Here is a 26678-nt window from a genome sequence, read left to right as displayed (position 1 = left end):
CATAGATAACTTGTCAGAGACAATCACAGCTTTTTTTCCCTACATTTACATCCTCATCTCAGTGAGATGCATTTTTTGGTCAACAATTCTTGGCTATTCTCTGAAAATTGTTCTTCAGCTTTCTACTATTCAGCTACCATTTTAAATCCATTGTGAACAAAACCAGCAACAGATGGTGATACATCCTGAAGTTCCTCGATTTTGCTTTTTGGTTTGAAAACAAGAACAACTAAGCACTAATGTACACTAAAGCTCACAAATGTGATGCCAGATTGTAAAGCTTAGATAAGTACCTTGAAAGGTTTAATAACTCATCAGCTTTTCTTAATTGGCAGACTGATTCACTAACCTCATTGTGGAGATTTTGGGGGGACCTTCAACCCAAAATAAGTCACATAAAATACCCTTGTACATTTCTGAAGTTAAACACTATTACATAACAGCAGATAATCTTCCTACTGAGTAGCTCTCATGAAAGTAAACACATCCTTTGCCAGCTCCATTCACTTAGCCTTTCTTCATAGATCCCTACTCATTACAGATCTCCAAATCCTAGTATAAGATATCCTGGCACTTACTTTGACCATTCTCATTCCCTCAAAACCTTCCCTCTTTCTGCATAAGTGCCTTCCTATGGAGCAATATGAACAGAGCATTTCTTGATGGTACTGTAGATTTTTCTGCTGAAGCCATCGTGAATACAAGAACAGACCTGAATCTAGCAGCAGTGGTAGACTTCACTCTCAGTGCTCTTTAAGTGAAACATGCCTTTTCAGTCTGCACCAAATTTTGAAGCTCTGACTAAGAGAATTCTGTATTTCAAGCTTTGAAACCCATCTGCGTTCACTTTTCCACAACTGGGCTGTGCCATTTTTAAGAAAGCAACAGAATTATCTCTTACACAGGGCAATCAATACTAGCTCTTATGGCTAGCAACCCAACACTTTTTTTTAGTTAGTAAGCTACTTCAGCAGTTCTAGCAACTCAAAGGCACTAAGGAAGAAACACTGATCTTGACAGCTCAAAAGCCTCCACAGTCATTATGAGGATAGCTCCCTGTGTTTATTATACATACTTGCAACAGTAAGTAGTAAATTATTAGCAGTAAAACCCTAACGATATTATAGCTCTAGATTTTGCCTTTTTTAAAAAAAAAAAGTGTATCTTCCTTAATACAATGTGTCTTTTGTGCAAACCTCTATTCCAACACACTAATAAGTGACTGCATTAAAACACCATCCATTAGAACAAGTAATAAAACAATCACATTCTAACATCAAACAGCCCTAAGAAAAAGCTATTATTAAACTCTTTCCAAGTCTCCACATGGACAATCTTTCTCCCCTCTCATCTAAAAATTGTTAGAAATGGAATAATCACAATAAATATGTACCAGATGTTTAAAAAGAGCTTCCAGAAACTTATATGTCCACCCATCCTTGAAGAATCAGGAGTTAATTAGGTTTTTTTTTAAAAAAAAAACAAAACAACAACAACCATACAACAAAAACCCATGCTCTGATCCCATGATTTATGGATGTATAATATATTTAGAAAAAGCATTATGACATCTAAAATTACTTTTTTTTGTAATCACTTACCTGGTTTGTTAACGTTAGAGGTTGCTGAAGCTGGTCAGCATATGATAAGGCAGAAACCTGTTGGTCATTTATGTTCTGCTGCCGACGATCACTGTACTGCTGATGTGAATGGGACATCTGTCCAGCCATCTGAAGGCCAGCAGCATGGAATGAAAACGATGGTGCAAGCCGAACAGATGAAGGTTTGCATGCTGAAGTCTCTCCTCCTGCAAAGACAACGTCAGCTTTTAATGCAGTAAATGGTTCGAAAGTATTTACCTCAGCTAGCCTGTCTCGTCTCTTACAGAGCTTACAAACAGTAATAGTTCCACCATTTTAACACAGACAAGATTTTTCATAGACAATGAACTCAGAAATCGTCCTCTTGTAAAGATTACCTAAGATTACCTAGCTGTAGTGCTTCTTTCAAAGTGACAAATTATTCATTAATGGTTTATTTCAATTTATCCATAACATCCTTTTTTCTAAGGACATCACCAATGTGTCCTAATTCGATTGGAATTTGACAGGACTTATTTTCAAACGTATGAATTTTGTGTATGGATTCCATGAAAGCCAGTTCTGCCTTTCAAGTTTGCTCACAGCAACTTTCTGGACTGACCATACCAAAAAAAAAAGAAAAGCCAGTGCCCAGCCTCAGCAGCTTACCTTCCCTAGCCTAAATGTTTATGCCTTCCTACAAACCGCTTAGCTCACTAGCCTAGATTTTTAACTTTGACGCTTCTTCCAATGCACACTGTACTTCAACTCAGCTTCCTGGCTCCTACTGCTGAGTTTCATCAAGCTATACATAGCAAGCACTGTAACTTCCTCTAGTTCCTTTTGGGGAAGGTGAGAGAAGACTGCAACAAGCAAGCGCAAATTAAGAGACAAACAAAACACTTGGTGTCAAGTTGCAGAATGCTGAACTGTAAGACTGAAGTACTTGATTCCATAACATCCCGAAAAACACCAGATTCCCCAGGCACAGAATCTGTGTCTAACCAAGACAGACAGATCCTGCACCTCTCAGCTCTTGTTTCAGACATCCATCAGATGACATTTTAATTGTTTCATAGTCCACTTATATCTTCACTGTCCTCTTAACAGTGGATGACAGTTTAAAGTACCATTTGATTTTCTTTGTTTGCTAATGACAATTTAGCATAATCAACATTTAAGAACCATCCTTTTGCTTTCTGCTGACTATGCCAGAGGGGGGAAATTCTCTAAACGGATGCCATGTTGGCACAACACAAGAGACAGTGCAGGATGGGACAAGAAGCCAGGCACACTTAAGCCAACATTGCCACTGAAGGAATACATGGGGAATCACAAGCTGAAACTTAGAAGCTCAATTATTGGTAAAGATTAAATTTAGATACAAGCACCTTAATGAGCAAGGGAAATCCTCATTTCCTTTACAACCAAAAACTTGCAATAAAATATAATCAGTAGAAAACAGCAGATGAACGCCACCGATCAATTTGACTTTCTTAAAAATAACTGACCACTCCACTCGTGACCTATTCAATATTAAGAAAAAAATATAATATTGAAAATTATATGGTATCATTGACTCAGCACCTATCAGGGCAGAAGAAGACCTGTATGTGATTAATCATTGTTTTATATTAAAATGATTTTAGAAAAATACATTAAATTGAAAAAGTAAAAAAAAATAATAAAACAGGTAGAAATGAGAAAGCTTATATTTAGTATAATCACTATTACTTTTAAAGGGGTGAAGTAAAACTGCACAGCGAAATTCCCACCAACAGACCACTGGTATTTTTCTCCAATGTTACAACTCAGTACTACTAAAAGATTAACAGAACAAACTGCTCCAGAAAATGAACTGGTTGCGCAAAAGCATCCACGTATTTTCACAATGTTTCACTAAATCTTCAAACATTTTACTGAAAAAAAATAATTTAAAAAGGAAAAAAAATTTCAACAACAGAAAAAAAATCAAACCAAACAATCAAAAAAATATCCCAATACACCCAAACGGACAAAAAAACCTCATTGCCACAAAATAACTATGATACAGGAAAAATCCTGTCTTTTGTGTTCATTACAGTGCCTCTGGTAACATTATGAAGTATGAGGGTGACCTTACAAATGGAAATAAAATAAAGAAATTCCTGACCTAAAATCATTATTAACGAATTCTGCTTAACACTGCACAGAAAATTACTCTAACTCTCCTGTAAAACTTGCATTAAAAATCACTTAATGATTTTTAACACAAATACAGATACTAGTAAGCTCTGAAAGTGAAATTGCCCTCAAACATTTAAAGATACAGTGAAAATATTAGATATGAGTGTAAGCTTTTTAAGATATTTGCAACTTTTTCTGTTTTCATTCCAAGTAACAGCTTATGTTTACCTACAAACTGAGTATCAGATTGTCACTTCTTTAAATTTGAAATTATGTATTATTAACCTCACAAGTTAACACTTAAGTACAGGGGGAAAATAATGCGCAAAGATCCTAATGTATCAGTGGCTCTCCCTCAAAGATAACATGGCTCCTTTAGATATATTAATGGATATGTCACTTAGATAATGTAAAAACTGTAAATATGGGTTTTTTTCATCACTACTGTACTTTCTTAATATCTAAACTCCATTTTTACCGGAGAATCAGAGTTAATCTTCCATCTATACACCTTGGTAAATTCAGTGTACATTTACTTTTCAAGATACACTGAACAGTCCTGTAAGAATGGCTGAACATGGTAAGACATTATTTGGTGTGTCTACTTTTCTGCTCTTTTAATTTTTGCCGATTTTCTGCTTAACCTGAAAAAAAAACCTTACTTAGCAACATCACAGTGACTGTAATAAGTCAAAACAGTATTTAAATCACGTAGTCAAAAAAAACCATCAGTTCTAAACTGTAAAGCAAATGAGTTTAGAAGTTTTATTTCTTGTTGTTTTGTTTTGTTTTTTTACTCAAGGCCAGTTTCCCAATAGCATACTAGATATCTAGCAAATTAGATAACTTAATAAAAGTAATTTTATTTTTAAAAATTTTGCACTTGCACATGTCCCTAAAAAAAAGGCAGAAAGCTCACATATATGCACACAAAAATCTTGGTAGCATGGAGTTCTCATTTACAATTTGACTTTATAGTATTTTCCAATACTCAACTCAAAATACCACAACAAATCTGAGGATAAACAGAACTTCACACATTTTGTTGCTGTTTTTTAAATGTAGAAAAGGATTAGAAGTGAAACTATCCCACAAAAAACAGTCATAATATTGATGTTTCACTTTAGCTTTAAACTTTTGACACTTGCACAGCCTTCATCTGCTGAGTCCACTAGCAGGACAATAAGATTGTAGCTTTCCTGGTCTTCCCAACGGATGACGGTCAGTTGGACAAACTCAGTCAATTCAACAGCAACGCCCCAGAAAAGAGAGCTTCATAGTTTGTAGCAGTGACTAGACTAAAGAATCACAAAGAAACTTTCTTTAAGAGCCACGGTTTGACAAATAGCTTCAAATTTAATTTAATTTTATTTTTTAGTTTCAATGTTTGTGATTAACAAGCATTTACCTGTTTGCTAGAAGGTAAGTCATGCACAACTTCTGATGTCAACATACATGAATAAAAATTATATCCAACAAGAAACTTCTTAGAAACCATTATTCTTTGGTAGAAATGTAACCCGGTTTCACAGAGCAGCACTGAATCTCAGAAAAAAGGGCATTAAACACAAGAGCCTGACTAGAGTCTTATGACCTGAAGTCTGTTACAAGTAGACAGATGGAAATGGGCTAGTTCACACAGCATGTTCTTATACTGAACAGAAAGGCATTTTAACAGTCTGTGTGAGATGGTGGTATCTACCCTTAACCATGTTAGAAACAAACAAGAACTACCTTGGTCAAATGATCAGTAGCCACTCAATTTTCCTCTTTTAGATTTTTTTTTTACTGTCTACCTGGGTCAAAAGATCAGTAGCCACATAATTTTCCTTTTACAGATTTTTTTTTACTGTCACTGAAAAGGGAAGACACAAGTTCACAGACTTCTCTTGCTGAAAGCAGTTTTAGCTATCAACCAAAACAATTAATGGTCAGGATATGGTCCCTGATGAACTACCTGCCCTTGTCACATTTTAGACTTTGTTCCATTATCCCTGCAATCCAACTCTGGTACAACTAATCCCAAGACAACACTCATAACTTACTATTATGAGTCAAGAAACACCAAATTACATGTTAGGAAGATATTAGGGAAGAAAGAAGAACTGGCCAGAATAACAATCTTGGCCTCCTTTAGTTTTAGGCTGAGGAGTCTGTCAGCTATAGAAATAGAAACATGTACATCCATGAACTGAAGTTCACAAAACCCCTGGTGGCTTGAAGTTCACTGGGAGAGCTCCAGACACACAAAAAAGTAATTGAGGTACTGACCACTATGGAAGTACTGAAATCCACAGGAGCTTGTTACCATGCCACAACCATAACTTCTACACAATAGAAAAATCTAAGGAACAAGGTGTAGTCAAATATCAATCTTTCCTTCTAATTACTGCAAGTTCAAACTATTATGTGTTGTGAAGCACCTTGGGAAGGAAATAAAGTAAGAGAAAACTATGGCAAGATCTGTAGGCATGAAGTACATTCAGGGAAGAGATTCCAGATGGGGAGTAAGTATAATTATCCTGTGAATGGGCCTTACCTAATGTGCTAGTTCAGGGAATGGCATAAAAATCTATGTTTACAGTTTACGGGTTTACAGTTTACAACAAACACTTACTGCTTGTGATGAGAGTTAATCAGAACTTGTCATAAAGAAGGTCCAGCCACAGAAGGCACCCCTTCCTTCGACCTTGAGCGCACTGTCCCTTTTCTCCTACAGTCTTCTGAAGTGAAGCAGTTCAGAACACTATTTCATTAGTGACATTCCACACACCATAATATAAGCAAAATGTAATTTATAACAAGAGTAGCTTCTTAACTTTTGTAAATTTACTGTCTCTGGAAAGTAACGAGGAAGGAGTGAGCATTAACAAAATGCAACAGTACGTATAAGCAAACCACTGTAACTATAATTAGATGAAAATGTTTTAAAAAAGACCAATAGCACAAATATGATGATAACAAAAACTTCAAATCTCAAAAGATGCTTATAACTCAGAACTATCTGAAAATAAAGTCCAAAAATGGACTGCCCTATCATATGGAAGAAGGTAGGGTTTCTTTCTTTAAAGCACCATCTTGACACAGTGGAAAAGCACAAGTTCAAGAATATACTTCTTTATTTGGTGAGAACACGAAACACTTGCCTCATTCAAAATAGGTTTGATTTAAACTACTTTTCCAAGTATCAAAGAAATTAGCAACTCAAAGTAGAAAAATACTTGAGGTGGTAGTTATTGAACACTCCATAAATGAACTACAGTTGGGTTAATACAGGAAAATTTTTTGTACAGTTTTGCATAGATTTTTTTTAAAACTAAATGCAGCTTTAAAATTCAATTTCCTACTTCATCCATTTTAACTTCTGTTATTCCCATTCTGACATCAGTCTACACAATTCATTTAAACATTACTCCCTCCCAAAAAAAGTATTACAAGGTATCCAAGTGGTGCAATGCATTGCTGACCTTCTCCTTTAAACAGAAAGCAAGGCACAGAGATCCAGCAATCGACCATAAAGAGCTGCAGATGACAGTGTCTCTCCCCAAGAGTGGATCTCTGTTCCTGAAAGAATGTCTGTACTGCAGTCATTTAACTCTGGTATCTAAGAAATTTAAACTTTAAACTGAAGTTTTCCCTACAGCTACGTCATTGTAAAGTCTATTTTCTCAATGAGACTGACTGATGTCTAATGAAATTGGAAGCCATACTAGAGCCCTTCCTACAGTCACTAACTGGGCACTGGCACAGCTTGCCCAGGGAAGCTGTGGATAGCACATCCTGGGAGATCCTCAAAACCCAGCTAGGCACAGTATTGGGCAACTGGCTCTAGGTGGCCCTGCTTGAGCAGGGGAAGGTTAGACCAGGTGACCTTTGGAGCTCCTTTATAGCCTCAGTGGTTCAGTGATTCTGTGTCACTAACATCACAAAGTAAGTGATAAAGGAATTATTAGATCAGCTCCTCTGTCATGTGGGACTGTATCTGAAAATCTCTGTAGAAATGCAAAGAAACTAATTGCTATCACCCAAGTCATTAAATATACACTCTGCTTCTCAATGTATGTATGTGACTCTCTCTGTCCACGATGGTTCTACCAAAGTAACTCTATTTAGTCATACAATGAAGGATAAAAAAGAAAACAAACTCAGACATTCAAATAATTACAACATTAAAAGACAAGACCCTTCCTTAATATTTCTTCATACCTACTTACCTTGCAATTAAAAATTAAACCAAAAAGGACCACTGTAACACTTCTGACCCTGTGAGTTATACAAGCTTGCCTTCAAGACTGAAAAAACATCTATCTTCCAGTGCAGCAGCTCGTCTTGATTTCATTATACCAGAAGAGAGTTCTCTACTTGATAATGTAACCTTTGCAACAGCCTTAAAAATACTTCACTGTCTATTGACTGTTGTGCAAGATGAAGCAGGTAAAACCAGGAAAGCCACATCAGCATTCTATTTCATACTTTAAGAAGTTCAAATGTAGTAATTCCCCATGTTTGTGAACTTCCTACTTCCAGAGAATTCTTTGGTTAATAAAGTTACCTAATAACATCACTGTCCCCATTTTCCTCCCTTCTTTGTTCAACTTGCCTCAAAGAAAAGGCAGTATTTCCTTTTGGATCCACTAAGTAAAGACCATTAAATATGGCACAATAGCTTAACTGGAAGAAATAATGCAGAACTAAATTGGAATCGGTAGCAATATTCCCTGCACTTTATCCAAGACTGTGAGGTCATCTCATTTTGAAGTATGGAACTTTCCTGCAAAACTCACCGTCTTTCACTCTCTGGGTATTGCTAGTAGTTTTCTTTCTGTTCTGCAGTGTTTTCCCTATAAAGATCATAGCTTTGACCCTACATGTTTTGAGCTTCTCTCACCTCTTCTGCCTCCTGCCCCATCCCCCCTTTTCCTATCCTATCTCTGCCATCTACTACTTGGGTCATACAGTAATGTGCAGAGGTGATCCATCTCAGTGATATGTCTGCAGCTGAATGAGAACCTGGTAGAACACATGACCGGAGAGTAACAGTGTGAACTGGGTATTCTCATTTCCACACACAAGAGGCTTGTGGGCCTACAACACAGACCAAGTATGGCAGTTCTTAGTACTGCATATGACTGCTTCAGACTTCAACCCTTTTATTTCCAGGCCTTCCTATGGCTCCTCAAAGAAAGCCCTGTATTAGCCGAGGAACTGTACAGCCTTCTTTCTTCACAGAAGATCCACATTTTTTTGCAGTTAATTATTTTTGCAGAGTTTGGTCACCCTTGTTTTTTCAAAATCCATTCTTGGAAAAGTTCTCAGTACCAATAAGCATTTTGATACCTCGGCTATTACATTAAGAAACAAGTTTGGAACAGTGAGAAGGCTCAGCGTTACTATAATACCTAACCACCTCTGCACTGTATTAGCACATCCTAAAACAGACAGTGAGCAATTAGCAAGAGACAAACACTTGTATCTTGAGAACTCTGTGTTCAAATAAACCCACATTTAAGACAAGGTAGACCTGCCCAAGTTCTGCCAAAGCATAATAAATGTCAAGCGCTTGGGATTTTAGAGTTTAGAATAATCATCTTTTAAGCAATAAGCAAATGCCAACTTGAACTGTAAGTGAACTACTGCTCTACTGAAACACAGCTTTACCTATTGTCCTCATGCACTGCATTGAAAACGACTGCTTGAGACTGTGAAGGTACATGAGCTTCACTCAGCTGGCTCTGGAATGAAGAAAGCTGAGAGAGCCCAGGGAACAAACGGAACTACCTGCAGCATCTACTGTAGACAAACAAGTCCATTATAAAGATCCCACACTAGTTCCTCCTCTGAAGGAACTATATAATTGTCGAGGAATTATATTAAGAAACCATTCTACAATAACTATTCAGTCAACTTCCTTGTACAGAATTACCAAACACTACTTTCTCTCAAAGCAAAATTCTGCCCTAAACTTAGAAACAATCACCCTCTCAAGTCCTGTTCACTAGTCTAATATGGTGAGTCCACAGAATCCTCCTGCTTGGGCTTATTCCTAACAGACAGAGCTGCAGAGAAAACAATGTGCTTAGGAGGTGACACAGAATATCTAATGGGTGCCATCTTTCCTGCCAGTCTGCAGACCTTTGACATGACTTGCTTATAACGTGTAGTCATATGGCAGAGATGGAGCAAGAAACATCTGGAAAAGACAGGCCAAGAGTAGGCCTCATTAGCTGTTCTGACACTGCTGTACCTGTCTTGGTTATCTTCTTCCCTGGATGAGCAGCAGCAGGAGGTGGACTTTGGACGGGACTCACATGCACGCACTTTACTGCTTTTGTCCAGTAAGGCCTGTATTCAGGGAACACTAGTTCCCTTTACTGCAGAAATACAGTGGCTAAGACCTGTGACAGTGGGAGACTGTGCTATGTCTACAAATGCACTTCAAAAAACTGCCACCAGAATTACTAAATCCCCCTGTTCCCTGTAATCCTCCCACAACAAGAGAATGAAATTTCTAAAACTCACAAGCAACTTATTACTTAACCCACTGTCAATACTATATAAATCCATACTTCATTAACATATAAATATTACTTTGAGTATACTCTGGAGAATCTTAGAACTAAGAAAATTTTGTGAAACTACTTTTTTTTAGAAATGAAGGCCAAGATTGCTAAAATTCTTAGCTAAAATCTGCCTGAAACACAAGTACTTTAACTTTCAAAGTAAAATCTTAAAACTCTATGAGAACTCTGCTTTCACATTTCTATTCTTGAGAAGCAGGATGCCTAAGAGCACATCTGAAAAAAACCTACAACCCCACAAGTAAACAGTGAGAACTGAACCTATGTACAGGCCTTCACATAGACCAGAAGGCTCCACCTAGGTATACACTGGACTGAAAGAATATTAAAATTGAAGAGTACTATGCACAGAAGTTAGGGAACACCAGAATACTTCTACAGTTTTAATTTAGTGCCTCTATATAAATAAGTTAGGATACTATTTAGTTACGTGAATACCCTATTTATTTTAAGGGGCAGAATGGAAGTAGCACTTACTGAATAGGCTGCTATACAATACGTATTTCTCTTTTCATTGTATTTAACATACCTCTTGACACTTCTCAGACTGTGCTCCAACTAAAATTATTACTGTGTGCATATATATTCTATAGAATATTCATTGTTTTTCTATCCATGTAATTCACAAAAAACAATTTCCTTCTGAAATACTCTTACGAGACTAGATTTTATCCTGTTCTGCAGAAAAACAGGGAGACACAGGTTAAACACAGAAGGGTTCAGTGAGTGTAAATTTCTAATTTTGCATGTATTCAAAAGACTTCACAGATACAAGGAACACATACTAGTAGGTAAATCTCTGTTTTACAGAGCTCCACAGAGGAGCAGCTTTACAAGTTACATGTCAAGAATCTGGGAAAAAGTATACCAAATGAGAACTTGGAAATGGATGTTTGTTTCTGCTTGCAAACAAAACCAAACGAGAAGGGGCGCTTGATTTACGTTGGACTGAACACTGAGAAGTGACACAGTTCTTTTAAGCACCAGGACACTACTATAGGAATTACTCCTATAGCAAACCAAAGATCCATTCAAATCAGTGTTCTATCTCTAAACGTGGCCAACAACAGTCATCTTCGAAGGGAACAGGACAAGCATACAGTAGTAGGCGCCTGGCATAGTCACCTAGTCTCCAGTCCAGGAATTACATGAAGCAGACTCTTTGTGATTAACAGGTATATATACACATATGTATCATGCATCCTTTTCTTCCATGGACCTGCTGAACACCACTTTTTAAACTTCAACTTTCAGCATCCAGATGATCGCACAGCAAAAGACTTCACAGCATACTCATAGGCAGCATTAAGCACCATCCCCTTCTGTTTGTTGTGAACTTGCCCTTTTCATCTGATGACCTCTAATGAATAGTAACAAAAATCAAGGCTGCCCCCCTGCAAAGAGGCAATGACAGTGACATGAAGAAATTAATGAATGAGAGGGTTCACATCTGCAACTTTGTTTATTCTGCTGTTGTTTCTTGTTTAAGCTCACTTTTGCCACACCACCTTCATGTGATTCTCCAAGAGAGGTTACTCTAGTGCTTAAAGTTGAAGAAACAGTTGTCAACTGTACAAATGTATACACACCAACATACTTATTATTGAAGGTTTTCTATTTTTCTAATACACATCTAATGTTTTTCAGAAGTTTTCCTACTACATACAACTGTTGCTTGAGAAATACTGGTCATATTCAAGTAGTTTCTCTGATGATACAGCCCAATATGGTATACTATGTCAAATAAGTAAGTGAAACCAAATAGCTGAGCCATCAATAATTATTGAATACTTAACAAACCATTAAAGAGGTCGAACATGTGCTTCTAAACTGAACTAAAAGAAATTATTAAAATAATCAAAAGAATAAAGCACTAATTTTTCAGAGAACACCAAAGCTGGTGAAACTGTAGGGTTCTGATACTTCTTTTTTCTTCTCTCCCTACAAGTGTATGTGTATTTACTATTTTTATGCAATTATTCTAAGGTTATGCAGTTTATAAGTTGTCTAATCTTATTTTAAAAGCCTGGCATTTAAAAAGATGGAATATAAAGACAAGGGAAAATTATGATGTACATTTTTATGATCACAGTGAAAGTTCATAACAGCTCTTGAGGTAGAAACAACAAATGAAGTGTGAATTTTATTCTGAACAAAGGTTTAAAAGCAACTACTTAATTCCAACTATGTAAGCATATTTAATCTAGGTGAAAGGCCCACACCTGTCCTTCAGTTCCCAGTGCAATCTGTGAAAAACACAAATACAAATAGAAAATACTGTTTATACAGAAAGTTCTGTCAAATTCAATAATTAAAAAATGTACAAGAGAAAAATATAAGTGATTGCAATGTCATAATACAGACAACTGAAATGTAGTGACATGAAGTTTAAACTTACATGATTTTATAAATTCATCCCATTAAACATGCCATAAAAGAATCTCTACAGTCACATTTTTAGCTTCTAAAATGCACTAGAAATCACCAAGTTTCCCTATTAAAAGGATGCATTTGCTTCATTCAAGAGCAATTAGATTTACCTCTGCTGTCAGTTTTTTGAAGGGTTCACAAAACAGTAAAAAAAATTAAAATTCCATCAAAGTAAAAGATTTAATCATAGGCTACTTTTTAACAGTAAGCTTTGGTCTTCATGATGAGTGCAACTTGTAAATGGCTGTAGACTATCACTCATCTGAACTAAGGTGCTTCAGTTTAAAAAACAAAACTTGTTTAGTCCCAAGTATAAGCAGCATTAAAATGAAAAAAAAAAAAAAGTACCAATTAGGCCAAATCTAAAAAAAATTTTAAAAAAGAAAAAAGTGCACAGATGTTTTTCAAAAAAATATTTCAATAGAATAGTTGTCATCAAAACAACTTACACCGAAATTCCAATTCCAACTGAAATGAAAGGATTCCAGATCTGCTGACAACATAGTTTTATACCCCGTCTAAGAAATGCCAGTGAAAATAATTTTCACTGTTACTAGTAAATGCTAGGTGGTATCAAACCTCAGACATATATTGATAACTATGCTAAGGGGAAAGGAGAGAAAAACAAACAAACAAACAAAAAAACCCACTAATATGGAACCTATGTAGATGGATTTACTCAGTTAAATAATTCATCAACCTTACAGTCAGTTTAATTGAGTTGGACAAAGAAAATGTGAGTAGTTAGGTAAAGAAAGCCCAAAACTTGAACAGCTAAAGAAGACAGAGGGAGGAACTGGGGAAAGGGACTGAAGAAGGTAAACTAATCCATGATTGAACAAGAAAAAAGGCAGGTTGTTAAAGCAGCAAAAAAAGATATCGATGCAGATTTAAGCAACAAAACTATTTTAAGACCAGATTTCCCAATATTCTTAGGCAGGAATGATATATAGGACAGAAGGAAAAAGAAAAAAAAAAAATCAGACTCAACCGCTACAGCTGAGATGGGGTTTGGTTTTTGGTGTGCAGTGTTTTTTTTAATTTGGCTGGGGAAGGTGGGGATAGGAGACATGTGAATACACCATTTTTGAAAGGCAAGTGTGTGTTCTAGAAATAGATTATTCTATATTCACACCAGCTAGAGATACTTATCTCGGATACAGAGGTTATTGCATTTTAGGAAGTAGTGATATTAAAGCTGACTTTATTAACGCTCCGTAGCCATGCTTTCTGCATAAATCTGGTTACTTCAATACAGGGCGCTTTAATTAAAAAGGAAAAAAAATAGAAAATGTAAGTGGAGGGAGAGCGAGAACAGCCCTCTTCCATCTATGCAGCAGTGTTTCCTGGTTCCAAGCCATTCCAGTGAAATTTGTATTTTTTTTTTTTTAATTAATGTGGTGCGTACACAGACTTTTTTTTTAACATACATGCACAGAGATAGGTGCGCGCACACACACATACTCTCAGGGCCAATACAGAGAGAGGGCGAGACTGAAGAGCAATTAAATCCTCCTTTCGCTCCTGCTCCGAAGCCCGTGCCTGCCTGCAGTACGCGGGCGCTGCTGCAGATCATTAACTGCTCATTTATCACCGCCGCTCACCAGGCAACACAATGCAGCAGAACGGCGCGCGGAAACCACCCCGAACCCCAGCAACAGCGGGTAATTAGCATAGCCTACCACTAAAGCCCCGCCGCCTGATTGGGCGAGCCCGTCAGCCCCGCGGCCAATCAGAGCAGGCTATGCAAATCGCAGCCCTCAGTTGCCAGGGTAGAGCTGCTGCCTATTGTCCAATCGGAAAACAAGCAATAAACAAGAAATGCAATTGAGCTTTGTCACATTTTCAAGTTGTTGTTAACACTTTCAAGTTTAAAGCAAAATTAGCTCCATCTACCGAGGATTAGACTCATGTTCTACATTTCACCCCCACAGCAAGGGCAGGGCAATGCAGCAATGATACACGGGGATTACAGCTAAGCGCTGCATTAGGATTTAAACTTCCCTTCCCGCAAAATAGCTCTGCTCCGGGACGGCCTGAGGAATGCGTTCTGAAGGGCCGAGATATGGAAATAGCCGAAGACGACTGTATTCAAACACTCTCGGGAATGATACCTCTCTGCTAAAATTCTTCAGAAGGTTTTACACAGAACAGGAAAGGAGCTGAGAGCAGGAAAGTTCCCTTTCACTAGTCAGATCGCCTCATAAAATCATACTGGCTGCTATACTGCATCAGATAGTGCCTGCTACTTTCTATCACCTTCTTTTTCCCAGGTACTAAATTTCTGGTTGTTTCTCTTTAATGAAGAGGAAAATAGATTAAAGAAAGAACCTCCTTCATTCTTTTTCCCCCACTGCCAGATTTTAGGTAAATGAGTTTCAGTTCATTTGACCAAACTGAACCACCAATAAAGACTCAACATGAGAAAATGAAGTAACCTACAAGAAATAAGATGGTTTTTTCCCCACCAATTTCAAAAATTAACCTTATCTGAAAGAATATTTGCCATTATGAGTCTCTGCATATGACAGAGTGAATACACAGGGGAGCACAGCAGCTACTGACCGTCAACCACTTCCAGCTCTCCTCAGGAGGTTCCCTCCCCGCACACATAGATGTGTGTTCTGAAAACTGGCATCGCTCAGCCCCCTTCAAATGAAATCCCTAAATGCAAAGACTGACAGACTTACTCTGGAAGCAACTGCTTCTCTCTCTTCAAAAGCAGAACACAGCTGCACAGCTTTCCTCTACACCGCAGCGGACGCAAGTGATCCTGTGCACGTTTTACTTCACTTTCCACAGCCTGACAGTGATGTGAGAAAGTGCTACTGCAATTCACTCACCTGGGAGGCTGGGGTTTGTGTGTTTCCCGTTCTCGAGTGCTTGTGGAAGGTGTCTGACACGGGCAACTGACATCTCCTGCCCAGGTACACACCAGGTACAGGATGCAAAGCAACGGCAGCCTCTATGTCTCAAACCCTCAAAGCATGGTGACATTATTCTGCCCACCGGTCATCTAAAGGAGAGCTATGCCTTTCTGTCAGCCGCTAACCTGGGTCATTGCTAAAGAGAGATTCTCTATTTCTCTATCAATCCCTGTGACACTCAAAACTTTTCCGATCTCAATCACAGAAACTGCTTTTTAGAAGAGCCCAAAATTTCAGTTTCACAGCCTGATGCTAACAGAAATTAAAGTTTTACTGGCTCCCTCCTTTAGAAAATTTAATGTAATTTTGAACATTTTCTCAACAGTGCCACTACTAAAATATTTCCTTATATGTCCTAAATACATACAATTATTTAAGTGCATGCACCAGCTCCTCTGAAACACAGAAAAATCAATTCCATCTATTCTTTCTCTCATATTAACTTTTTAAACTAAATTACTGCTTTTTGATTTATGCTCATCTAGCAAACCCTGTAACAGCACAGCAGCAGCAGAGTGTTATCTGACCATAGGCTTACAAGATTTTCCAAGCAATCCAGCCTGGGCTGGTACTTTGCAGCACTAATCCTTCTCCTAGTCTGCTCAACTGTCCTCTCAAAGTAATACTTTTATCAGCAGTTAAGTAAGACTTCTTTGTATTGGTGCAGTGCCTTCTCCTTTCCTCACCTCTAAAGATAATATAAATAACAGTACTTACAATTTTCAGTTTACAGTGCACAACTAATTCAAGACTGAATACAAATTACCTGCTACACAGCAACACATCAAACCATATGATCTGTACAAGAGGTGGAAAAAAAAAAAACACACAAATGTCTTGTACCTAATCAATACCTGTGGCTAACAGCTAGCCTAATGTCTAACTTCACTTTTCAGATTTCACATGCATTTCCAGCTGATCATAACACAAGGTTATAAATATAAATATCTGAATAATGCTTAAAGCTTTCCTTAATCTATGGAACAAATACATTTTAAAAAAATTTTTTCCTATGCATAAAAACCATCAAGGGAAATAGAATAATTCAAGTCATTTCCCATTTGTAGTTCCTGAGGCACAAGATATATTTAAACAGTTGGTACAGAAAAAATGGAAAGCATCTACCATATCAATGTACAGCTAGCATGCCAAACCATTAATGTAAGAGCTAAACAAGGGATGAATACATCATGTGCAATAGTCTCACATGATATAAATTATTCAATACCTGACCAAAGCAAACAGCTTTCAGGAGAGAGGGGGAGGATCTGAAAATACTTTCATAGTTTGAATAAATACAAAATTATGAACTGATGCAAAATCTTTCTAACTCTACACCACAGTTAAAAAAAAATCACATGTATTTTCAAACTATTTTACTACCTTACGTCAATCTAACTTGTATTCTGATGTTTACCATAAAGGTAAATTTAACATGATATGGCACTGAAAAATTTAAAACTAACAGTAAAAATGAAATTATTTGGTTCGTAGGCAAGCATGTATTGTCAGAACTTATGCTATGTTCCCTCATTGCACTTGAAAGATTTGGATAATGCATAGCCCTATTGATATTGCAAGTCTTCTTGCATTACTCAAACTGTCTATACAACATTTCATTTAGGATTGCTACAATGGCAAAAAATTAACCTACCATACACCTAATTAATGTCAAACAGAAGCTTTTTCTAGACTTAGATACACAGATAAAATGCTTTTTAAGTGACAAACTGAACAACAAAAAAATACACAATTATAAATTACCCCTTGATTATTGAGAATCTGCTGGTGTAATGATTCCAGGGAATGCCATCAATGGCTGATTTCATGTATCATCTTAAAATAGCACATTTCACTCTAACAGAAGTTCATTGCACATACTCAGTTTTGGCAACTAACAGAGCAGTTATATTGCATTTGAAGACAGCACACACTTTTTATACATAAATTCTGATAGGTCCTAAAAAACACAGTACTTCGAAACTCCTAGGCATGCTGTCCATATTAGAGTTCATAAAAACAGTAACATTCAAAAAGGGTTTCTCCTAACTCGAAAGTAGACTGGAAGCACCAGAACTGTTTTCTTTGATAAAATATTTACAGGCTGTAAGTTGTAACTAAATAATTTTTGTGCTTTGTTCTTAACAATTTGGTGACTGATACTCTGACACCAGCCCTGTACAATAGCCTTCTCAAGCTAGTCCATACTTCCTGACAAACTGCTCACGTCATTAAACAACAAATTATTCCCCAGTAAAGTTAGAACATTTCCATATCTAGCGACTGCTCATCACAGAGAACTCAAACTAAAATCAGAAACAGAACCAAACTTCCACAGGTACACTGAAAACTCACTATTCCAAAACATTTCATTGAAAGACCAATTTCCTGCCTTTGTAGTAACGTCTGTATTTAGTATACACACTTTCAAGTAATTAACTCTTTTTATTTGTCTCATTTTGGCATACTAGCTTTCAATGAGAAAAAACACATATAGTTGAATAGGTACTTGCAACTAGCAACCACCAAAAGATAGTGACACCGGGTTTCATTAATCCAAACAATACAACCCCAAAGAGGGACTCACTGTAAATTGCATTCATTTCTCACAATTGGCACAAATTTTAGAAGAGAAAAAAAAAAATTAAAAACCAAAAACAACAAAATCCACCTACAAAACTAAACAAAAAAGTATCATTGTTCCTCTAGGATAATATTGTGAGCAAAGAAAATTATTTCTGAAGTGTAACTCGTACATTTCCTTCAAAGGCTTTACTGTTCTCTAGTATAAACTAAGCAGTACATATTAAAAAATTACAGCTATTAAAACTGTTTTTTTCCACACAAATAATAATCATGAAAGTGACACCATTTAGGTACCGGAGTTGTGTAAATTTAAAACCTTTACATTTTGTCTAAATTTTTAGCTGCACGTATCCATATATCTTATTCCAAGGTTACAAAAACTCTGTAAGCAGAGATTGGAGTTAATGTTTGCTATGACTGGGCTCCTTCTTTCCAAAAAGTGCCACTTTTCTCTATATACATTATGGAAGACGCATAAACCAAAGATGTATTCCAATTGCCATGCTTGAACTATAACATTTAAGCTTCTCTTTCCATCAGTCTCTGTTTTTACATGCCAATTCTCAGGACCAGCTACTGAGAAAGCTGCCTGTCAGATGTCCCTGCAACATTGATACTACACTCTGGCCACCAAAAAAGATGGGTTACTTCAAAGGGGGTGCAGAAATAGGGTGGAGAGGGAAGAAATCATTCCATCATTCCCTGAAGCATAAACAAACTGCACCAAGAAAAATTTGAACAGATACTTAGACATAGGTTTGAGTTTGGTTTGGGTTTTCTTGTCTCCACAGAGATGCATAAGGAGAACATTCCACCTAAGGAAAGAGACTAGAACCTTTTTAAGGAAAGGAGATTATATAAAAATATTAATGGGATCCAAACACTAAACAGACAAGCAATTCTCCAAGGTTAACAACTGTGTTCTGTGAAAAGATCATCACAAGTTCAGTTCATAGCATAAATGCTAACAAAGCTCTAACCCCTGCAGGCTTTTAATTCTTACGGAGTTTCAAACACAACTGTGCTAGAGGTCTGGTCAGAGTACACTTCCAGTTCATAAGCACATACTGAACATTACATTTATAGGCACCAGACACGACTACTGTAATGCAAAAGAACCACCATCTCCTAACGTGTCATGTTACCAAGAAGGGTCTAAGCACCGCAAGTCAATAAAAGTGAAACTATTAACACATGATCTCTTTATCTTAAAAGGTTAGGTACCAATGCACCTCAAAGCTTCAGCGTTATATTAAATTTTTAAAGTGTGTTTTCAGAGAAGTAAGAGAATGAAACAATTTCACCTGATCTAGAAACAACAAAATATCTTTTTTCTTTTTTAAGGAAAAAAAAAAACTTTCTAATCCAAGCATTATTGTAATAAGCCACGTTATCTCTTCAGCTCTATGGAAAGAATGGGCACATATATCTAACATTTATGAAACACTCAGCTTCATGTATGGCAGGTAGCTACCACATTGAGGACTCTGGCAAACATACACTTAAAGATGCACAGTTTAACAGCATGACCCTTCTCTAGCAAGTAGATGCTAAGATAAGAGGGAAGAAGTTTGAAGTGCTCTCCTCCCCGTGACTTAAAAAGCAGACTTATTAGATGGAGGGCTATGTTAAATTATTGTGGGAAAAGATGCTTGAAAAGAGGTACAGCAGGAATGTTACTGACAGCAGGGCATAAACTAGCAATTATAAAACAATCTTGAAATTAATTGGACTTTCTGTTACTACAGTGATGAATTTTGGTGGAAAAAGATAAAACAAGCATAGTATTTGTGACCTAGAAGACAATGAGAAGACAATGGGTAACTTAGTGTCCTCATCCAGTAGACTGCCATTGAGTCCAGGTTCCTACCAAGTGCATCTAAATGCTTACCACAAAAAAGGTTTAAAATCCATACCACAAATACAAAAAAAAAAAAAAAAAAAAAAGAGCATTGCTGCTTATCATGGTCCAAAGCCACTGCAAAAAACAGGGACTTGGTGCAAAAGGAGCAGAAAAAAATCCAAACCACCTGCTACTGCTTTGTACCATCAGTCATTATGCCAAGCAGTGGCAACACATGAAGCTACTATTTGCCAAAGCATCTGGGTTGAAAGCAATATGGTGTTGTTCACTTGCACTGCTGTACAAGCTAGCACAAAACTGCTTCAAAATGTCAGTCAATCTCAGACAGGCTCTTCAAGACTTCTATAAGAATTTGCAGAAATGCTTCAATTCTTAGCAACCTCAGAGAGCCCAATCACATACAAACAGAAGGTGCCATAGAGGACTTCTCTTCCTCTCTTTCTCCTTCCCACAAAAGGTAAGGGCAGACTTCCTAACATCTCTAGAAAAAAAAGGGAATGGAAAACTTGCACTTTCAAGAAGGAAGCATGGCAGACTCTCAACAGTGTCATGGTGCTGGCCAGCATTAGCCAATAATCCCATGTTTCAAAATGTCAGCAATTATTAAACTTCATGCTACAAAATGGGAATCACAAGGAAGGGCAGAGCTGCACAGAGACTAATGATGAACAAACAATATTAAAAGGACTCAAGTCAGAGATAGCCTTCTTCATATACTGAGAATTGTTTCATTGTGAGTTCCACAACTGTAAAGAAGATAGAGAATAACGTAACCTGATCTGTTTTCCTACATAAGCATGTCCCAAAGGCCGTGGAGGGATTTTTCTGAAATGCTCATGTTATCAAATAGACAAAGCAAGCTAAACCATCTTCTTGGGCATGAGAAACAAGTCTGAGTAGCAATAAAGTCCCATATCAGCTCCACTTCAGCCTCCGCAGATTTTCAAGGTACATGAAGTCCTCAGTAGTGAACCCCTAAGCACGTTCCTATCTGGCCAGAGAACTGTGATTTTTATAGACACAAAAACTGCCAAAAGGCTGGCCCAGAGTTTAACTGCAGGGGCTGCAGTTTTGGTTGCATATGCTCTTAGAACTTTTCTAAATGGTCTGTCTCTACTGTACTTATGGGTATGACATCACAGTGAACATCTTTTGAATTGTCAAACTTGGGAGACACCTTGCATAAGAAAGGGAAATTAGTCTTCTCGCCACAAAGGAAATCAGAGGTCAGCACCTGGGTGCACTGCAGACTAATGATCAGGCACCAACTAGCCCTTCTCAAAAGGCACAGGATTCAAGACGCCTGTCTGCTTAATTCTGAGGCTGAAAAACATTTTCTGTGGAGAGAATCTTGAAACTTGCTGGTGCTCCTGTCTTGCCCAGGGTTTAAAGCTCCAATAAAAAGAAGACTGAGCTAGATTGTGCTCAACGCTGAAAAAGAAGCAGTGTATCTTACTGTCACAGGGTGAATTCTTCCACGCAAGAATGTGACCTGATAGGTTCCTACAGGCTTGTTTAGTCTATGTTGAAGCATTTCTCTTCACATTTTCTCTTCAAAGTGTCCAATATCCTACCTGAACAAAGTTTCTAACATCCTATTTGAAGAGGGAATAGGAACTAACTGCTGTGGGAAGCTACAATGTTTTTTATTTATAGAAATGCAGGATCAAAAAATTTCAATATATTGGCTTAGTGACGACAAAGAAAAACCACTCAACAATCTAACCTTGAAACGTGCAAGAAATAACAAAGTAAGTCTGGGGTAATGTGTGCCAAGTAAGAAAGTAAGCTTTGTATTAAATACTATTAAGAAGAAAAAGCAAGGAAAAAAAAAAAAAATCATAGACTACCTGAAGTCCCTCCAATATAAAGAAATAGTTACACTTCATTACACATCCTAGGCTGCATGAAAAGAGTCATAGGCAGTAGAATGAGAGAGGTGATTCTGCCCCTCTACTCTGCTCTGGTGAGACCACACCTGCAATACTGTGTACAACTCTGGAGCCCTCAGCACAAGAAAGACCTGTTGGAAAGGCTCCAGAGGAGGGCCACAAAGATGATCAAAGGGCGGAGCACTTCCGCTATGACGACAGGCTGAGGGAGTTGGGGCTATTTAGCCTAGAGAAGAGAAGGCTCCAGGGAGGCCTTATAGCAACCTTCCAGTACCTGAAGGGGCTACAGGAAAGCTGGGGAAGGGCTTTTCATCAGAGAGGGTAGTGATAGGACAAGGGGTAATGGTTTTAAACTGAAAGAGAGATTTAGGCTAGACATCAGGAAGAAATTCTTCACCATGAAGGTAGTACGGCACTGGAATAGGTTGCCCAGGGAAGCTCTGGACGCCCCCTCCCTGGAGATGTTCAAGGCCAAGTTGGATGAGGCTTGTGCAGCCCGGTCTAGGGTGAGATGTCCCTGCTCATAGCAGGAAGGTTGGAACCTGATGATCTTTAAGATCCCTTCCAACCTTAGCCATTCTATGATTCCGTGATTACACTTTTGCCTTTGCAGTTTAATCTCTCACAGGAGATTCTCTTGTCTCTCTTTATCAAGGACAATACAGTTATAATTTTTAAAGAAAACTCGCAAACAAGTTTCTGCATACAGAACAGAATTTTCAGAAGTTCTCAACATTGACCAAAATTACTATTGATATAATCTGGAGCTTTATAATTTGATTATCACAGACACAGAGCTGTGTAAACAAAGCTTTTGAAAAGCTTGTAAATAAAATAATTTTTGTAAATAAAATAAAAAAACGTGTATGTCCCAATCCGTTTCTATTTGCCTTTGGTGTAACCAAATATGCCGCCAAGAGTTTACTACTACCAAACATTTTTAATAGCTATCTATGTATCTAATCTATAAAGTTTGCAGAGCTGCTCTAAACACTAGACTCAATTTCAAAACATGGGAAAGGTAGAGACCTTCCCAACTTCTCTCACTTTATGTTAGTGAGTTTACCCAGCAAAATTCTGCTAGATTTTTTCAACTCTGATAAAGGAAGTTACGATTTCTTAATGGTTCTGCTTCATATGCCACTCTGTTCAAACAAATGAAGAAAAGTTTCATGCGAAAAACCAGAAGACTTTCCATCCTTCTTTAGCTTATGTTTATCCAAAATGCCAGACCTCTGAGTTCAGCTCATCCATTGGGAACAATTTAATCCAAACTATCTTCTCTATGTTCATCAGCAGAAAGGGCAGCAATCTGCCTGTAAGAAACATCTACATGTATGTGCCGACATGCGCACACATGCCTACTACTTGATTTCCAAATAAATTATCTCAGAGTCTCACAAAGAATAAAGTTGAAAAGCAAGGAATGTAACTTGGAAGAAAGATCAGTAGACAGTGGACATGTGTACAACCTCCTTCTGTAATAAAGTAGATTAGATACCACAATCATTCTGTCTACTGAGATGAGGAACTAGACAGACAGGATTTAATTACTGAAGGCCAGAAGCACGCTAGGCATACAGGTTCATACTTACATGTAACACGCTGTAACTGTACTGAGAACCTCAGAGTGAACTTGAGAAAAGAGATGCCCTGACTCTTCAAAAATTAACATACTGATGCTTCTCAACAGATCATCTTATCAGATGCTTCTAGTAACTTTGTAAGGAATTCAGTATTTTGAAAAATCGATCGACTCTTGAAGATAGTTTGTATCTTTGAATAAGACAAAAAGGACAGAACTCTGTCAGACGTCCCATTAATCCAAAAGGTGCACTACCTGTCTAATTAGCTAGTCTGATGAAATTCAGCAGATTCATTAGATAAGTAACCATTAACGCTAATCTTGAAGGGAGACCAAATCACTTTAAGTATCCTGTACATAGACTTGCTCATAAGACATCTATTTGTTTTTCTTTAAATTGATCAGAAGCCTTAGATAAGGAGGAGATTAACCAGTTTCCTAATGGTTAACTGCAGCTTCTTGGAAAGATGAAGCTACTGCTAATCTGCTATCTCTAAAAAGATACTGCTAATTAATTCACATCTTTAGAAAAAAGTGTAATACAAAGTAAAACAATTAAATACTGTACTAAAATACTCTTAAAACTATAGCCAAGCAGTAAATAACAAGGAGGTGCATTTGTGCAAAGTAATAGCTCCATTCTCTTCTCTACCAACTCCTTCCCCTACTTCTCTGGAAAAAATGGTGAAGCAGATTTTCCATTCTTATTATATAGGGTATAATAGAATCACTGAGTTACAGGACACAAAATATTCCTTAGCTCTCTTAATATACATTGAGTGTTTACGTGCATCTGAGTTAAATGCTCGTAGCCAGAGTGAAAGACTTCAAGTAAAAAGACATCACTAGAAATCTGGCCGTGTTTTTAACCCAAATCACTGCTCTAGACTAAGTTAGCTCCCCAAATCTATTTAAGGAAACTGCCTTCTATTGCAAAATTGCGTATTTAGCTAGCTACATTTTGGTGGCACTTTTTCTTGAACAGAAAGTGTCAGAATTTTTGCATTTGGATGGCAGCCTATAGAATCTGGATTTCTCCCAAGAAAAAAAGTTTTGCTTCTTGCCTTCCCCTGGAGCTCCACATGCCTCCAGACAAAGAAGAAAACACCAAACAAACAAAAAACACAACAACTACTACTTGCCTTTCTCAAGATTCAAACAGTTGTTGCCTGGGGCCTTCTACTACCAGCATCTTTGTAAGAATACAAAGCTGAACACAGAATTCTAAACTGAAGCTGTAGAATCCTCACTTGAAAATTAACCGATTGATTTGGGTGTGAAACAGCCTCTTTTTCTGAGGATAATTTTTTTTCTTTGTAAAAGAAGTTACGACAAGAACAACTTTACAGATAAAATTTGTCAGAAGATGGAAAAAAGAGAACTTTCTAAGAAATCCTATAGGAAAGCAATACAAAATTCTCTCAGGTTTTGTAAGTGAGAAGAAGGAGGCAAAGGAATATTCCTCCAGCTCCAGGTCAGGAGAAAAATTTACACAAACACACCTATATGTATATGAAGTATACAAAACAAAAAGTAAAACAACAGTGTTTTCTTTATCTTGACCAGGAAGAAAAAAAAAAAGCTATCTTCTTCCAAAACAACATTAAGTCCAGAGGGAAAGGAAAAAAAGGATTCTACCAGTTCTCCTTTAAGGACTAGTAGGCAACAGTGGGCATAAAAGTTCAATAAACATAAAACTACCAGCTGCATACATCTGTATCAACAGATTCACCTGGGTCAAGGAAGGTTCCTAAACACATAACTATGATCCACTGCGTTCGTAAAATGTTAAGAGCATTCATAGCATCCATTTCAACAAGCACTCTTCCCCAGTAACTCCTGGGAATGTGTGGCTGTCAGCATGTTCCAGGAATTCTTCCCAATAGGCAGCTTTCAGGCAGCCACCCAGTTTCACAGGCTGGGACAGTTAACTAGCACAGATGTGTGCTGTTCCATGTGATCGGCTTCAGTGACTGGGAACATTCAATTTACTAACAGAGAAGCGGTCCTTTTTGTCTGTGAAATTTTATTCTTTAATCTCTTCTGACTACATCTGCTCTTGCAGCTCTCTTTTGGAATACTTTACAAACAGTGTCTTCTACCTATCTTGATAAAATCACCTTCAAAATAGTGAAAATGGTGAAACAGAAACAGTTCACTGTGAACATATCTTTTTTGTAAAATACTGAGGTGCAAAGAAAGAAGAACGAAGGTATGTCAAAAGCTATAGTCTGAAAACCACACTAATTGCTTGAAGCTTTTGGCCTGGTGAATCTGCTCCTTTGCAAGGTGCTTGGTTTAAAAGAAGCTAGTGGTCTAATCAGACAACTGCACAGTAGAAAACATAAAAGTAATAACCCTCAAAAAGTAGTCTAAATTGAAATACGCAACACTACCTTATATTTTTCTCAGTTATTTATCTATCAGAATCATCTTAATGATAGAAGTTTTCCTTCAACATCTCAACATGCTAATTTTGAAAAACTGAATTTTGGAGGAAACTCCAGAGATGTCAACATTTAGCTCAAAAGAAACACTCGCTTTTGTGCACCACCTTCTCAGACTAAGCTCCAGAAATACACTTAACCTATATGCTATGGATACATCATTTTACTCAGGTAAGGCTCCAAGAATTATTCAGCACTGTAAAATGATTACTTAATTTTATGCAGGAAGTTTTAGAAATGTTTAACAATATTAAGAAACAAGAGTAAATCAATTAATAGATTACTTTTATACAATCATTAAGGAGTTAACAGCCCACTTAAACCATCATCTTAACATAAAAAATGGAACACTACCTAAACCAAAGTTGTAAATGGATATACAATGGATATCTGTTACTTTTCACAGGTATTTTCATAAACTTTAGTAAGGGAAATACTTTGGAGGGCAAACTTACCCATTCCTTTCAAGCTAGCACAAAGCCTTCATATTATGGGAAGGTACAAAACTTACTAAACATTTGTGGGGTTTTTTTTAAATATATATATGGTTTAATAAGCTGATCTAATACACATAAGCCAATATTCCATACCTACGTGAAGATACCACTTAACAGTTTTATTTT

General features: G+C 37.2%; 1 protein-coding gene across 1 annotated transcript in view; it reads right to left on the bottom strand.

Annotated features, from left to right (window-relative positions):
- DYRK1A (dual specificity tyrosine phosphorylation regulated kinase 1A) overlaps window positions 1-26678 on the bottom strand; it is an 89331-nt gene that overhangs the window by 24289 nt on the left and 38364 nt on the right. The window contains 1 exon segment of the mRNA XM_051626098.1: window positions 1602-1807. Within this exon segment, the coding sequence (XP_051482058.1) occupies window positions 1602-1807 (206 nt within the window).

The sequence above is a fragment of the Apus apus genome, chromosome 1, assembly GCF_020740795.1.
Source record: "Apus apus isolate bApuApu2 chromosome 1, bApuApu2.pri.cur, whole genome shotgun sequence".
Lineage (NCBI taxonomy): Eukaryota > Metazoa > Chordata > Aves > Apodiformes > Apodidae > Apus > Apus apus.
This window is presented reverse-complemented; position numbering and strand designations above follow the sequence as displayed.